This window comes from Panthera onca, chromosome E1, assembly GCF_046562875.1.
Source record: "Panthera onca isolate mPanOnc1 chromosome E1, mPanOnc1 haplotype 2, whole genome shotgun sequence".
NCBI lineage: Eukaryota > Metazoa > Chordata > Mammalia > Carnivora > Felidae > Panthera > Panthera onca.
Genome location: NC_138352.1, coordinates 57,412,973 through 57,428,368, shown reverse-complemented (window position 1 = coordinate 57,428,368; position 15,396 = coordinate 57,412,973). Strand labels below are relative to the sequence as shown.

Below are 15,396 nucleotides of genomic sequence, written 5' to 3'. Positions count from 1 at the left end.
CTAAGAACTCTGTAGAACTTTGTTACAGCTGGAGGAGGCCGGGGCCACTGAACTCTTGGGCAGCATGGTTCGTGGCTAGAACCTAAGACTTTTGGTCGGAGAGTAGGTGAGCCCCAAGCCCCCTGCTGCTTAAACCGAGGCCTGTTGTTGAACTCAGTTAACATCTCCAGGTCTCAGTTCCTTGTCTGTAACACAAAAGGGAGAACCTACAGTTTGTTTTGAGGGTCAAGTGAGATTCAAGAGGACTTTAGAAACCTTAAGCCCTACAGCAGGGTCATAATCTGTGCTGCATGGAATCAAGACACATGGATCAGGTACCTAAAACACACCTCCTGGATAAAATATAAACATTTGTGTCCGTCTGTGGCAGGAGCACAAACATGTCTTTTTTTTTTTTTAAGTTTATTTATTTATTTTGAGAGAGTGTGTGGGAGGAGCAGAGAGAGAGAGAGAGAGCGAGCGAGAATCTGAAGCAGGCTCTGCACTGTCAGTGCGGAGCCCAGTGCGGGGCTTGAACCCATGATCCATGAGATCACGACCTGAGCGAGATCACGACCTGAAACCAAGAGTGGGACGCTTAACTGACTGAGCCACCCAGGCGCCCCCAACAGGTCTCTTAATGGCAGTGTCAGGGTGGGTTCCTCTGTAACTTTGGGTCACTTTCTAGATAAACAACCCAGACATGCGAGTGCAGATCCTCAAAGATTATGTCAAACAGCACTTCCCTGCCACCCCCCTGCTTGACTATGCGCTGGAAGTCGAGAAGATTACCACCTCGAAGGTAAAAGAGAAAATATCCCTAATTCCCAATTCACTGTTGTGGGTGAATTTCTTGGGGAAAACAAGAGCCAGCCTAGCTTCTGATTGTGCAGCCAAAATCAAATCTGGTGTTCTGGGAAATTTTATTTCTGTTGTACTACTAAGTTCAACAAATACATACTGTCAACTAGGTGTTGGGTCCTTTACTAGACATTGGGAATTGAACTGACTCTTTCTTTCCTAACCAGCTATGATGTTTTGGTGGGAGGTTTTTAAATTGTGGTCAGAATTTGTAGTTCTATTACTAGTAGTAATTGTGGAAAATTACAAAGAAAAAATGAGAAATGATGATAAGTGCTTTGAATTTTTTGCCTTCCCAGAAACCAAATCTTATCCTGAACGTAGATGGTTTCATCGGAGTTGCCTTTGTAGACATGCTTAGAAACTGTGGGTCCTTCACTCGGTGAGCTCTGTGGTCATTTTCTTCTACTTTATTTATTGATTGATTCATTGATTGATTGATTTAAATAAATAAGAGACAGACAGACATTGAGCGTGTTGGACAGAGGCAGAGAGAGAGAGAGAGAAGGAGACAACACTCCAAGCAGAGCCTGATGTGTGACTCAAACTCACAAACTGTGAGATCATGACATGAGCTGAAGTTGGACACTTCGATTAAGCCACCCATTTTCTTCTTCTTCACATTTATTGATGCTTGCTTGCGGTTTCCTTCCAGTTCTGAAAGCAATACATGCTCATTACAGAGGATTTAGAAAGTATGGAGAGGTATAAAGAAGAAAACAAAAATTGTCTGTAGTCCTACCACCCAGAGCACCCTTTTTCTCCTTTGATACCAAAGAGATCTACTTTCTCGTTCCTCGGCAGAAGTCGTACTGTCTGTGGGGAGGAGGGGGGGGGGCCATGTGAGCTGTTTTAAAACCACAAGTTGATTGTGTGTTTGCAGGGAGGAAGCTGATGAATATATTGACATTGGAGCCCTCAATGGCATCTTTGTGCTGGGAAGGAGTATGGGCTTCATTGGTGAGTTGGTAGTTGTTGTTATTAAGAGTTTGGTTTGGTCCCCGCCCCAGCCCCTCCCCCCCCCCCCAATGGTTCTGCTGTAACACCTGGGTGGCAAGTTTCTACTAGAAAGATGTCACATGATCTTCATCATCGTTTCTAATCCTTCCTTTCTTACTTTAACTTCCCCCTTTATATTCATTCCATGGTTCCTTTGTTCTTGGAAATGGCTGATTGCTAGTCCAGGAAAACAGAATGAAATCCCACAGTTGCCTTTTAGCCAGGCTGGTATCTGCTTATGTGTTGGATCTGGATTTACTTCCTCATTTTTTTTGTATTAGATTTTCTGTCCTCATCTTCTCCCCCTCTCCAAACTTTTAGCAGATCTCTCACCAACTCTCTTTTTGTTTGTTTGTTTATTTTTGAAAGAAAGAGAGAGAAAGAGAGAGAGACAGAGGGTGGGGGAGGGGCAGAGAGAGAGAGGGAGACACAGAATCTGAAGCAGGCTCCAGGCTCCAAGCGGTCAGCACAGAGCCTGACGTGGGGCTCGAACTCAGGAACCGCGAGATCATGACCTGAGCCGAAGTTGGAGGCCTAAGCAACTGAGCCACCCTGGCGCCCCCGACTACTCACCAGCTCTTAACAAAAAGATGCCTTTGCCCCATTTCAGGACACTATCTCGATCAGAAGAGGCTGAAGCAGGGGCTGTATCGTCACCCTTGGGATGATATTTCATATGTTCTTCCGGAACACATGAGCATGTAACTGAGCCCGGAACCATATGTCAGTGAAGTGAAGACAAGAACTCATCCCCTGGGAAGTAGCGTGCACACGGCTGGCACTGGAGCTTGCTAGAAAACGGGCCTGGAATGTAAACAGCTGCTGGTGTACAGGCACTGATGACACCCACAGGCTAACACTGTTCATTCCACACCAGGAAGCTTAGTACTTTTTTTATAAGCATAGAAATAAAAACCAAGCCAATACTTGTGACCTTTGCTCTGCTACCTGCTGTATTTATTATATGGAAGCATCTAAGCACTGTAAGGATATTGTTCCTCATTGTAGGGTGTTACGACGTTGCTTTCTTTTTTCCTTTAGTTAAAATTTTTTTCCCTTGGAGGAAGAGAATGAAACTTTTAAGACCTCAAGGTACTGTCAGTTTAAAGCATCCCTAATGTCTTATTTTCCCACTTTCCTTTCCTCCTCATATAACCTGAAGAACATTGTGTTAATCTGATTTTTAAAGGTCTTTTTGTATGTTATGTGTTAAGGGTTTGTTTGGTATCTCACTGTAATGTTCTGTGTTGCAGACCAAACTCTGTTTATGTCAGGGGGATGGGGCCGTTGCATCCTTAGCCATTGTCACAAAACATGTGGAGTAGTAATTTAAAATGTAAAGTTGTAACATACATATGTTTAAAATGGAAACGCAAAGCAAAAAAAAAAAGCTGTGAAATGTTTCGTGTTCTATGTCCTCTGTATTTATGCAACTGAAGTGTGGGTTCAAGGACTCGTCTCCAGCCAGTTTGCATCTATAATCCAGCAAGATTCTGACAGCTGCCAGCTCAGTCTCTTCTCTGTATTATCAGTTTGGTTTCAATAAACTATATAGTAACAATAAAGACACACTACTGTCTCATGCCATCCATATCCTTTCCTCTGCATTCCTTTGAACGGTGCTAATTGTTTCACTACATGTCATTTTAAAAATGTTCATCCATCTCTACACACACACAGAACTCATCAAAACACTAGCTTCAACCCACCTGCTCAGGGGGGCCCTGGCTGGCTCAGGAGGTGGAGCATGCAACTGGATCTTGGGTTCGTGGGTTCGAGCCCCATGTTGGGTGTAGAGATTACTAAAAAAATAAACTTCTTAAAAATGTTGGGAAAAAAACAAAAAAACAACCCTGTCTTCTCCCTTGAATCGGTACCTCTCCATTTTCAGTAAATAGGAACAAAGCTGTAACCCGGATGCTTAAGCCAAAAGCTCAAGAGTCCTCCTCTCCTCCACTTCTGTGGTTGTCCCACCTTATGGATTCAGCCTTTCATTATCCCTCTGATCTATCTATATGCTAACTAATGCCCCTACTTCCACTTTTTCATTATTTCTTCAGCCACCAATGATATTTTAAAGCATGCATCTAATGGAGCCACTCCCTTGCTTAATAAAACCCCAAAGTGACTTTTATTCATCTTTTAAACAAGTATGTTTGGAACAGTAACTACGGACCAAACATTACGTAAAACACAAGCATCCCTAAGCGTTCTCCTAACAGATAACTATCCTATTTGTAGAAGATGAATTGGTTCCGAGATACTGAGTAACTTGCTCGCCCTCGTCCACTGAGCGGGGGCTCAGTCTCAAGGTTTTTTTTCATGTTTACTCCAAAGCCATTTTAAATCTTGAAAAATCCACTGTCGCCACCCGAGACACTAACAATGGGTGACGGGCCAGGGTGGCTTTTGTCCTACAAAATGACCACGAAGAGCGTGCCACTCTGACGGGAAGGAGACCCGACACGTGGGAGGGAGGTCGGCGGGGAGGGGGGGGGCAGCCCTACCCAGCCCTCTCCAGCTCTCTCCACCTCTCTCCACCTCTCTCCACCTCTCTCCACCGTGGCGCGGCTCCGGGCGGGAGCGGCCGCGCGTGCGCACACTAGCCGCGCCCAGCTCCGCCCTGCGCCCACTATTTATTCCCAGAATTCCTCTGTGTCGCACCAGAACGGCTGAATCGTTCCGAGACTGCGGAGGTCGGGCGCGGCGGCGTCAAGATGGCGGCGGCGGCGGTGGCGGCGGCAGCGGCGGCGGCAGCGGCCGCATCTCTTCAGGTGCTGGAGATGGAGAGCATGGAGACGGCCGCCGCCGGATCGGCAGGGCTGGCCGCCGAAGTCCGAGGCAGCGGCACGGTGGACTTCGGGTCCGGGCCCGGCATATCTGCAATGGAAGCGAGCGGGGGCGATCCGGGCCCGGAGGCCGAGGATTTCGAGTGCAGCTCTCACTGCTCGGAGCTGTCGTGGAGGCAGAACGAGCAGCGGCGCCAAGGCCTCTTCTGCGACATTACCTTGTGCTTCGGCGGCGCGGGCGGCCGAGAGTTCCGGGCCCACCGCTCGGTGCTGGCCGCCGCCACCGAATACTTCACGCCCCTGCTCTCGGGCCAGTTCTCGGAGTCCCGCTCGGGCAGGGTGGAGATGCGCAAGTGGAGCTCGGAGCCCGGGCCCGAGCCCGACACGGTGGAAGCCGTTATCGAATACATGTACACCGGGCGCATCCGCGTCAGCACGGGCAGCGTGCACGAGGTGCTGGAGTTGGCCGACAGGTAGGCGGGATGCGGGGGGCCGCGCGCCGGGCGGCGGAGAGGCTCGCCCACCGAGGGCCGCATCCCGGGAGGGGGCGGGGGAGGCGGGGAGGCAGGGCCTGCGGGTGGGACTCGAGGGAGCCCGTACGAGATGCGTTTGTTTGCGGCTTGTTGAGCGTCTACTGTGTGCGGTGGGGCGGCCACTGCGCTGGGCACCGAGGATGCGGCCGGTCTGACGAGGGCGCCCTGCGCTTAGGGAGCTCAGATTCCAGGTGGAGGGACAAAGGCAATGAAAAAGAAAGTCTGCCTGTAATCAGCGCTGTGTTGACATTTAAAAAGGATGAAAGGACAGTGATTGGTAGAGGAGAGACCTTTCTGAGGAGGTGACGTTTAGACCCATCTCTAAACGGCAAGAAAGAACTGGCCATGCAGAGATGGGGGATGAACATTCCAGGCAGAGAGCGCCAAGGCCCTCAGTCAGGATCCAGTTCGGCTTAAAGAACTAAAGGAAATACCCAATGGAGCTGGGTCTAATGGGTGAAGGGTTTGCGAAATGCGCTGGAATAAGGAATTTGGTTTTTACTGTGAGGTGGGAAGCTGAGTAAAGAAACTTCCTGATTTCATTATTTTATTTTATTTTATTTTTAATTTTTTTTAACGTTTATTTATTATTGAGAGACAGAGAGACACCAGAGTGTGAGCAGGGGAGGGGTAGAGAGAGGAGGAGACACAGAATCCGAAGCAGGCTTCAGGCTCTGAGCTGTCAGCACAGAGCCCGACGCGGGGCTCGAACTCACAAACTGCGAGATCATGACCTGAGCCGAAGTCAGATGCTGAACGGACCCAGCCACCCAGGCGCCCCTGATTTCATTATTTTAAAAGAGGATTCTGCTACAGTGGAAAATGGATTGTACGGAGCAGGAACGGATGCTTCAGAGACTGGTTAGGAGGCAGGTGAATGCCATTTTTAGAGATGTGGAGGACTCCCTTTTGGCAGTATTATATTACCAGGAACATGATTTTAACAAATACCTATTGAGTGCCTGTTAATGCATCAGATCAGACACTGGGTTCTAAGGTGCTGGGACTTCCCGGTGAACAAAACAGACAAAAGTCCCTTTCCTCGTTGCGCTCACACTGGTAGATGGGCAATAAATAATTAAAATAGATGGCATGTTGGACGATTGTTACGGCTTTGATGAGAAATTCAGCATAGAAAGTGCTCGTAGAGAGGAGCTGTGTTTTTTAATTGGGTAGATAGAGAATGCCTCATGAAGAAGACATTTTGCAAAGAACTGAAGGAGGTGAGGTAAAGAGTGCTTCAGGTTGAGGACACAGGTGGAAAGGCCTGAGGTGGGGCTTATCTGGATGTCAGAGAATAGCGGGAGGCCAGCATGGCTAGATCAAATGGGTGCAGGTTGAGAGGGGTGGGAGAGGCCCCAGGGTGGTGATGGGGGATGGATCCAGATTCCATAGGGCTTGTTGGCCTGGTGAAGGACTTGAGCTCTTATTTTGAATGAAAGAGGAAGGTTTGGGGCAGAGGAACAATGAAATGTGATTTGAAGAATTCTGCTGTGATGAATAAAGGATGGGGCAGTGAGGAAGGGGCTGCAAAGGCAGAAGCAAAAAGATTAGGGGGTTGTTGGAATGGTGACAGAGGCTTGGATTGAAGAAGGAGAAGTAAAGATGATAAGTGCTTCAGTTCTAGATATGTTTGGAAGGTAGAGGGGACAATTTTGCTGATGGATTTGATACAGAGTGTAAGGGAAAGGACTGCTGGTTTTTGATACAAGCAACTGGAAAGATGGAGTTATTTATTTATTAAGATGTGGGAGAGTGTAGGAAAGCAAGTTTGGGAAGACCAGGAGTTTGGTTTGGGTCCAGGAAATGTCTGAATAGGCAGTTGGATATAAGAACATTGGGAGGAATATGGCATATAAGATGGTAATTAAAGCCATGGGACTGGATGAAAAATTACTTAGGAAGAGAGTGTAGACAGAGAAGGGGCAGGATTGAGCCCTGGGGTTCCAAAATGTTAAAGAGGAACCAGTAGAGGAGATGGGTCTCACAGGAAGCCTTTAAAAAAAAAAAAAAAGGTATAGAGGAGGGAGTAGCCTATCCTGTCAACTGTCAACCGTAAGTGATCCCTGCATTTGGCAATATAGAGACCCTCGATGGCATTAGCAGGAGCCATTTAAGTTAAGTCTTCCTATAAAGAGGGTCAGAATAATGGTACACATGGAAATGTTTGGAGAAGAGTCCAGGGAGGTCTTTTTCCCCCCATCTAAGATAGGAGATACTAGAGCTTGTTTGTGTGCTGAAGAAAAATGAATCAGTGGAAGAGGAGAACTTCATGTTACAGGAGTGGGGGAATTCTTGCAGGAGCAAAGTCCTTGAAATCAAGAAGGGGATAGAATCAGTATTAATAATGGAAAAGTTGGACTGGGAAGGCAGAATATAGGGTAAAGCTACAGGCACATTGGGTGGTGGTAAGATGAAGTTTCTGATTGCTTGTTTTCTCATAGCCCAAGTTTGGGTCGTTCATGAGAGGGTGGGGTAGGGTGGGGCAGGTGTAGATTTGAGAGAGAGGTTTGTTGAATGAAAATGAGTAGAGAAAGGTCATTGCACCCACTCAAGCTATGTTTGTGTCTCACGTGGGCTCATTTTTCAGATTTGCTCCTGCTTTATAGGGGAGTTGGGGGTTAGGAGAGAACATCTCAGGCAGTTGAACTTCTGTCCATCTGTCAGCTGCTTGAGCAGCTGCCTTGTGATGGGCACTAAGTGCCTGGCAACCGTCATATCTAACCTTACCCATGAGCTCTGAGGCAAGAGCTCTCTCCCTACCGCCCGACTACTCTGTCGATCATACCTACCTTCAAGGGCACTTACAAGGAAATAATAGGAAGTGCCTAGCACATGGAACATGCCTAGTATACATTAGCTCTTATTGTCATCGAGCAATGTTTCTAAACACCCTATCCAAGGGAATATGTGTCAGAATTATCTGGAGCGCCATGCCAAAGATAGGAGTTCCAGGTAGGGGGTGCGAGCAGCCTGGGAATCTAGTGACCCTGGCACCCAGACATCTTTGAGACTCACTAGAGCTCTTACCACTCTACCTTGTCTTTGTCTTCTAAGATGGCATGTTCCCTGAAGATGGTGAAGGAAGCCTGTCGTACTCATCTTTATATCCTAGTTAGATGGGTACTAAGCGCGATAACTGTAATAACAAATGGTTGAATTGAGAGCCCTGGACTGATAAAGTCCATATTTTGTTTAAAGTTCTCAGTTCTGGGGACTTACTCTTGTTAAAGCAGTGGTCTCAAAGTGGCCATCCTTGGGACTGAGTTCTGCTAGATTTATGGATTTAGCTGAAACTTGTGGTATGTAATTTAACTTCAAATGAATTTAGGAGGGCAGACAACTTCTAGTCAGCAACATGCCAGACCCCTTCCATATGTTCGTTACTGTTGTTTGAGTTTGCCTTGCCATCCCCTCCCCCCATCATCTGCTGCCCAAGGAGAAAGCTGTAGTGAAGAGGAGATTGAAACCTTCAACACAAGGCCTCCACTGCTCTTCCTTCTGATATTTGAACAGACAGAGCCTCCCAGGAACCACAGTTCCTATACCATCTAGTCAAGGCTTAATAAAGTATCTTGCTGAGACCCTGCCTCAAAGAAAAGGCTGGTGACTGACAAGGGATTAGGACAGGAATAGCATAGACAAGTTTGGATTGGGAATTGCCTTTGCCAATAAAAGTAAAGTATGGAACTATTGTACTTTATTTTTTATTGTTTTTTTTTTTTAAGTTTATTAATTGATTTTGAGAGAGACAGAGACAGCACAAGTGGGGAAAGGGCAGAGAGACAGGGAAAATGAATCTCAAGCAGGCTCCGCACAGAGTCTGATGCAGGGCTCGAACTTGAGAAACTATGAGATCATGACCTGAGCTGAAACCAAGATTCCGACGCTTAACTGCCTGAGCCACCCAGGTGCCCTTATTAAGTTAATTTTAATTCCAGTATAGTTAACATACAGTGTTCTATTAGCTTCAAGTGTATAACATGGTGATTCAACAAGTCTGTACATTACCCAGTGCTTACCATAATAAGTGTACACTCCCCAATCTCCATCACCCATTTCACCACCCCCCCACCATCAGTTTGTTCTCTGTAGGTAAGAGTCTGTTTCTTGGTTTGTCTCTCTTTTTTTCCCCTTTGCATGTTTGTTTTGTTTCTTAAATTCCACATAGGTGTGAAATCCTATGGTATTTCTTTCTCTGACTGTTGTACTTTTTATTAAAGGATATGTTCCAGAAAAACTTACATAATGAAAAGCACCACTGTGTGTATGTTACATGTGTCATGTATAATTGTATATATATTATATAATATGCATAATTTAAATATATATATATATATATATATATATATATATATATATATATATAAAGATGACTGTATATATGCTTTTAAATATACTTTTCAGCATAATGGGGCGCCTGGGTGGCTCAGTCAATTGGGCATCCGACTTCGGCTCAGGCTCAGGTCATGATCTTGTGGTTCATGAGTTTGAGGCCCGCGTTCGGCTCTCTGCTGTCAGCACAGAGCCTGCTTCAGATCCTCTGTCCCCCTGTGTCTCTGCCCCTCCCCTGCTTGTTCTCTCTCTCCTCTCTCTCAAAATAAATAAACTTTAAAAAATTATTAAAAAATAAATACGCTTTTCAGCATGTTCTCAAAATGCAGCCACATAAAATGTGCACATTTGAAAATTCTTGTTTCTTTTCTTGATTTTAGGTTCCTGTTAATTCGTTTAAAAGAATTCTGTGGAGAATTTCTCAAGAAGAAACTTCATCTCTCTAATTGTGTGGCCATTCATAGCTTAGCTCACATGTATACTCTGAGCCAACTTGCTCTGAAAGCTGCCGATATGATACGGAGAAATTTCCACAAAGTAATTCAGGATGAAGAATTTTATACTTTACCTTTCCATCTCATTCGAGACTGGCTCTCGGACTTGGAAATCACGGTTGATTCCGAAGAGGTTCTCTTTGAAACAGTGTTGAAGTGGGTTCAGAGAAATGCTGAAGAGAGAGAGAGATACTTTGAAGAACTGTTTAAATTGCTCAGATTGTCCCAGATGAAACCTACTTACCTTACTCGGCATGTCAAACCAGAGAGGCTGGTGGCCAATAATGAAGTTTGCGTCAAGTTAGTGGCCGATGCAGTGGAGAGGCATGCTCTGAGAGCTGAAAACATACAGTCTGGCACCTTCCAGCATCCTGCCTCTCATGTCTCATTATTACCTCGCTATGGGCAAAACATGGACGTGATCATGGTTATTGGAGGCGTGTCAGAAGGAGGGGATTATTTAAGTGAATGTGTGGGGTATTTTGTCGATGAGGACAGATGGGTAAACCTGCCCCATATTCATAATCACCTTGATGGACATGCCGTTGCAGTAACAGAGTCCTACGTGTATGTTGCTGGATCGATGGAACCAGGGTTTGCTAAAACTGTGGAGAGATACAACCCAAATTTGAATACGTGGGAACATGTTTGTAGTCTGATGACAAGGAAGCATTCTTTTGGGTTAACAGAAGTCAAAGGGAAGCTCTACAGCATTGGAGGACATGGCAACTTCAGCCCTGGCTTCAAAGACGTGACTGTTTATAATCCTGAGCTTGATAAATGGCACAACTTGGAATCAGCACCAAAGATCCTCCGGGATGTCAAAGCGCTAGCCATCGAAGACCGGTTTGTGTACATCGCTGCCCGCACTCCCGTGGACCGGGACACCGAAGATGGGTTAAAGGCTGTAATTACCTGCTATGATACGGAGACTCGACAGTGGCAAGATGTGGAATCTTTGCCGCTTATTGACAATTACTGCTTTTTCCAAATGTCTGTGGTCAATTCAAACTTTTACCAGACGGCATCATGCTGTCCCAAGAGTTATTCTTTAGAAAATGAAGAGGCAGTAAGAAAAATTGCCAGCCAAGTGTCCGATGAGATCCTTGAGAGCTTACCTCCCGAAGTCCTAAGCATCGAAGGAGCGGCTATCTGCTATTACAGAGATGACGTTTTCATTATTGGAGGCTGGAAAAACAGCGATGATATCGACAAACAGTACCGGAAAGAAGCCTACCGATATTGTGCTGAAAGAAAGCGGTGGATGCTTCTTCCTCCCATGCCACAGCCTCGTTGTAGAGCCACTGCTTGCCACGTGAGGATCCCGTACCGGTACTTGCATGGCACACAGAGATATCCTATGCCTCAAAACTTAATGTGGCAGAAGGACCGCATCAGACAGATGCAAGAAATACATCGGCACGCCCTGAACATGCGAAGAGTGCCAAGCTCTCAGATTGAATGCTAGGTGCTCTAATAGGTGCAGCTTAAAACAGTTGTACCTGTCTTGTGAGGCTGAAGATCCCCAGACTGTTACTTGAAAAAGTATGTCGATAACTTATTTTCTACCTAACCTGATTATTGCCCCATATAAAGGAAACACAGTTAAAAACTGAAGAATGGGAAACACGATTTAATATGTGGTAATTTTTGTTGGTGTGCAGTCTTTGTCTGTCTTCGGTTTGTGTGGATGTGCTAGCCAAGTTAGATCTTATTAATGACAAGTGGAAGAACCAGGTATAGTTACTTGGCTGTTTTTCTGCCAACAAGCGAAAACTCCTTTGTCTTAGGGACTTGATGTTTTGAACATGCTTTAAGCAACAGTTTTATTTGCACGTTTACTTTGATACTCCTTTTAATTTTTTCCTGAATGGTTGGTGGTTTTGAAAAGAGCAGAACTTACGCATTGAGCCCTCATCTGCAGGAGGTATGTGCAATAGTGAGACTGAGATTTGAAGGGAAAAGCACAATGTTTCGGCAGGATGGTTTCTGAATATTTGCATTGATGTTTTGTTGTATGTGTTTATCTAGAAATGCTGTTTTGTTTATTTTTAGAAGAGATGACTGGTGAGAAATTTGTGATTGGCCCCATTATTTTTTGAGTATTTTCCATTTCTTCAGCAACCGTTCTAGACCGGGAGCCATCACTCTCAGATGATGGTAGTTGGCAAGAGTGTTGATCTTTAGCTCATTGATTTAATACAGAGGACGTTATGTATATGAAATCTGTTTTTCTAAGAAGAAAAGTAGTATTATTAGGTAGACTGAGCAAAGGCATTAAAACATGTAAACACTTTTTTCAGAAGTTGCAGGAGTATTTGAGGATAAGTTAATGAGTGTAAATAATGCCTATGACAATCGATACAACCATGCCTTCAGTTTTAAATTGTCCTCTAAAGTATATTGTATAGCGTCCTCTTCATTCTTTCTAAAAGAAGCTTTTCTCAAAATGGGAAGGAAGTGACAATTGAGAGAAATGTTGCGTAAGAGAAGCCTTACTGTTTCTCAGCCCTGACTGTTCTAGTAGTTTATCCAGTTTCCCTAGACTTTTATTCAGACTTTACCTGAGCCTCAGATACCAAATTTAGGTGCATAATTAAGGCTCTTAAAAATTTATTGCTTTAGTTATCTTTTATTTATTTTTATGCATTCTTCTGATTCTCTAACACACTCCCAAGTTTTATACAAGTGAGAACTCAGTTAACATAAAGGACTCCTGCTCTAATGGTTTGCAAAATGGCTCCATTATATATGTTTCTTATTTCTTTCAGAATATCATCTTCTTAGACATTCCAGGATAACTGTTTTAGGAGTTGAACTCCAAGTGCAGTGATTATTTTTTTCCCTAGACCATTATACTTAACCTTCTTACTGTATCAAACATCAAAAGGAAAAAAGCACAACCAGAAATTTTGGCTCTCAATTTACTGCAAGACTATTAATATCTAGTCCCTGGACTCTATACTAAGAGCTTTCCTGAAATTTTTAAGTTGGTATCCTTGCCTAGGACAAAGTTTTTCAATAAATGTGTCGGAAATCTGCTTTAAAACCATTTAATTTAGATTGGAGTGGGGGTCGTAAACTTCAAGTCCTATTTCTGTATGAGGATATATTATCCTACACCACCTCTACCATTTTATCAATTTCCATTTGTAGTTATTTTAATAAAAGCCATTTCAGTCCTGAGAAGTCCTCATTCTTAGTTGTGAGAGGTCTGTGCACGTGAGGCAGAAAAGCTTGTTGAGTGATGTTCTCATCTCTGATAGACTATGCCGCCTAGCAAACTTCCTCTTCTTAGTGGTGAAGTAACTCAGCAGCTCACTAAAATGGCAGTTTCTGTCCAGGAGGTGTGATGTAAGGTTTTTGGATCTTATCTCTGAGTTGTCTTCTAAGACTGTCACTACCAAGTTTTTGGAGGGTGGCCTTTTTTCACATGATGCGACAAATTGTAACTCACAAGATTTAGGTATAATCTGGTTCTGAAAACTTGATTGAAACTGTTGTTTTTTAACTCAGCAGGCAGCGTAGGCCATGGCTGAAAAGAAGGGGTAAGTCCTTCCTTGCATGATGATGTGTGCAGGTTTTCCTGATTACTGAATTTCTAATTTTCATATTTGAATTCACACGTGTGACTTCACATCAATAACTTGTGTCTCTGAAATATCCTAACTAACTTGTTAATAGGAAAGGAAACCAGATTTGCTTAAATCTGTTCAAGGCTGACATTCTGAAATTCTAAACTGGAAATAACTTCCAGAGTATTTGGAAAGGTTTTGATTATGACAACCAGCCTAAAGTGGCTCTTTGGGAAAGAAATTTCCTTTCTGATGAAAAACTTAAAGAATGTGTTTGGTCATTTAAACTTCTAAAAAGACAGCTTCACACGTATTCAAGCGAACCTTTTGTTGTTGTTGCTTTTGTTTTTGTTTTGTGGAAGGATAAAAGAGGACCAAAAAGTAATACCTTTACCTAATCCCTAGCGTGACTTGTATCTTGGAATGGAGGTCCTCCACCTCCACCTACCCCACCGTGGTTTTTAAAAAAACAAACCCGTGGTGTATATTGAGAATGTCAGTCATGAGCTTAGTGTGTAAGTAGTACATCTCACTTGCAGACGTTTGCATGATGTCTTGTAGATCTTGTATATCCAACTTTGCTTTTGCTGTGCCAACTCAAAAATATTTTGCTAAAAAAAAATCTCAAAATTGATTGACATCAGTTTTGTTTTTATCACTTAGTTTTATATAGTATTGCTGGGACCAAAAACTTTTAAAATACATAGAACAGAAGTTTGAAGTTGGAAAGATAGTGTTGATCGAAGACTTGTGTGCTTTTGCTCTTTAAACTCTTCAGGCTACTGGTAAGGCAGTTTCTAGGGCACTCTTTTTTCTCTGTTTCTTGACTAGCGTAGCATGTCATATGTTTAAAATACTTCATTCTCTGCTTCATAATTCTAATGAGACACTGTACTGTAGGTAGACAAGTAAACTAAACATACATTTTAGTTACTTGGCCTAATCAAACATAGATAAAGGGACTTTTTTGTACTTTCCTCAAATTAAGCTTAAATTAAAAGGGTGTGTTGGCCACATTTCCTGTCTTTTGAAAGTCTACAGAATGGTGAAGTAGGTTCCCTGCCTCCATTAGCAAAATAGGGTATTTCTAGGTTGCCATTTAACTGTAGAATACTTGAGAAATGCTTTGGTCTCTCCTTTAATTATCAAACATTTTGGCACAGTCCATCACTCCAGTTTGTTGCTTTCTTGAGAATAGTCCATTTTTGTTGTTATAATGCTTACATTATAACGTGCTCTGGTCATTGGAAACCAAACAGCTCATAGTTGAGTGACATAATACAATAACAATAACATAATATAGTAGCCATCTCGCTTCAAGGAATTTAATTAGATAGCCAAATAACTGCTCTTTGTTGATTACCTTCGTAGGGCTTTTGTCTTACTCTCTGAGCATCACTACGAATGTCTGACACTGAAGCACATACAGTAGAGCACTTGTTCACTTAATCCTCCTGCATAATGCACTTGTGAAAAATTAAGCTTGCTAGATGTTTGAAGACTATGGTCCATGTGCTAGGGCTCACTGAGTTATTTGTAAAATACATATTTAGTTCAAGCTGATACACAGTGACTTTTGGGGGCTATCAGTATCCAAGCCCCTACTCTACTCAAAGTATAATCTTGGCTATCTCCCTTTAAGTCAGAGGAGATGTAGAATTTAGGACGCTTTTGAGACATCACATTGTAAAATAGCCTGTTTTATGTTCCTAAAACTATCTTGTTCTGTGTTGAAGCTATCAGTTGTCTCAATGTAAGTTTTAAATAAACATATTTCTTTAGAGCTGGTTTGTACCGTGTGACTTTTCCCTTTTAATGATACACTGTTGGA

The 15,396-nt window shown here is 43.6% G+C and overlaps 2 protein-coding genes across 6 annotated transcripts in view; both read left to right on the top strand.

The window, feature by feature from the left end:
* Window positions 1–3,410, top strand: part of ACLY (ATP citrate lyase) — a 49,128-nt gene extending 45,718 nt beyond the window's left edge. For all 4 annotated transcript variants that reach the window (XM_081791297.1, XM_081791296.1, XM_081791299.1 and 1 more), the window contains 4 exons: window positions 668–781; window positions 1,140–1,222; window positions 1,724–1,800; window positions 2,450–3,410. In XM_081791297.1, coding sequence (XP_081647423.1) covers window positions 668–781; window positions 1,140–1,222; window positions 1,724–1,800; window positions 2,450–2,544 — 369 coding nt within the window. In that variant the 3' untranslated portion in view covers window positions 2,545–3,410. The remainder of the gene's footprint in view (window positions 1–667; window positions 782–1,139; window positions 1,223–1,723; window positions 1,801–2,449) is intronic.
* Window positions 3,411–4,556: 1,146 nt separating this feature from the next.
* On the top strand, window positions 4,557–15,348 carry KLHL11 (kelch like family member 11). Of its 2 annotated transcripts, XR_014136082.1 has the most exons (3): window positions 4,557–5,101; window positions 9,877–11,535; window positions 13,507–15,348. XR_014136082.1 is itself a non-coding variant. In XM_081791301.1 (2 exons), exons 1-2 carry the CDS (start codon window positions 4,557–4,559, stop codon window positions 11,456–11,458), a joined length of 2,127 nt encoding a protein of 708 aa, XP_081647427.1. In that variant the 3' UTR covers window positions 11,459–15,348. The 2 variants fall into 2 exon arrangements, 1 of the variants encoding a protein (XP_081647427.1); XM_081791301.1 differs by having other exon boundaries at window positions 9,877–15,348.
* The last annotated feature ends 48 nt before the right edge of the window (window positions 15,349–15,396 follow it).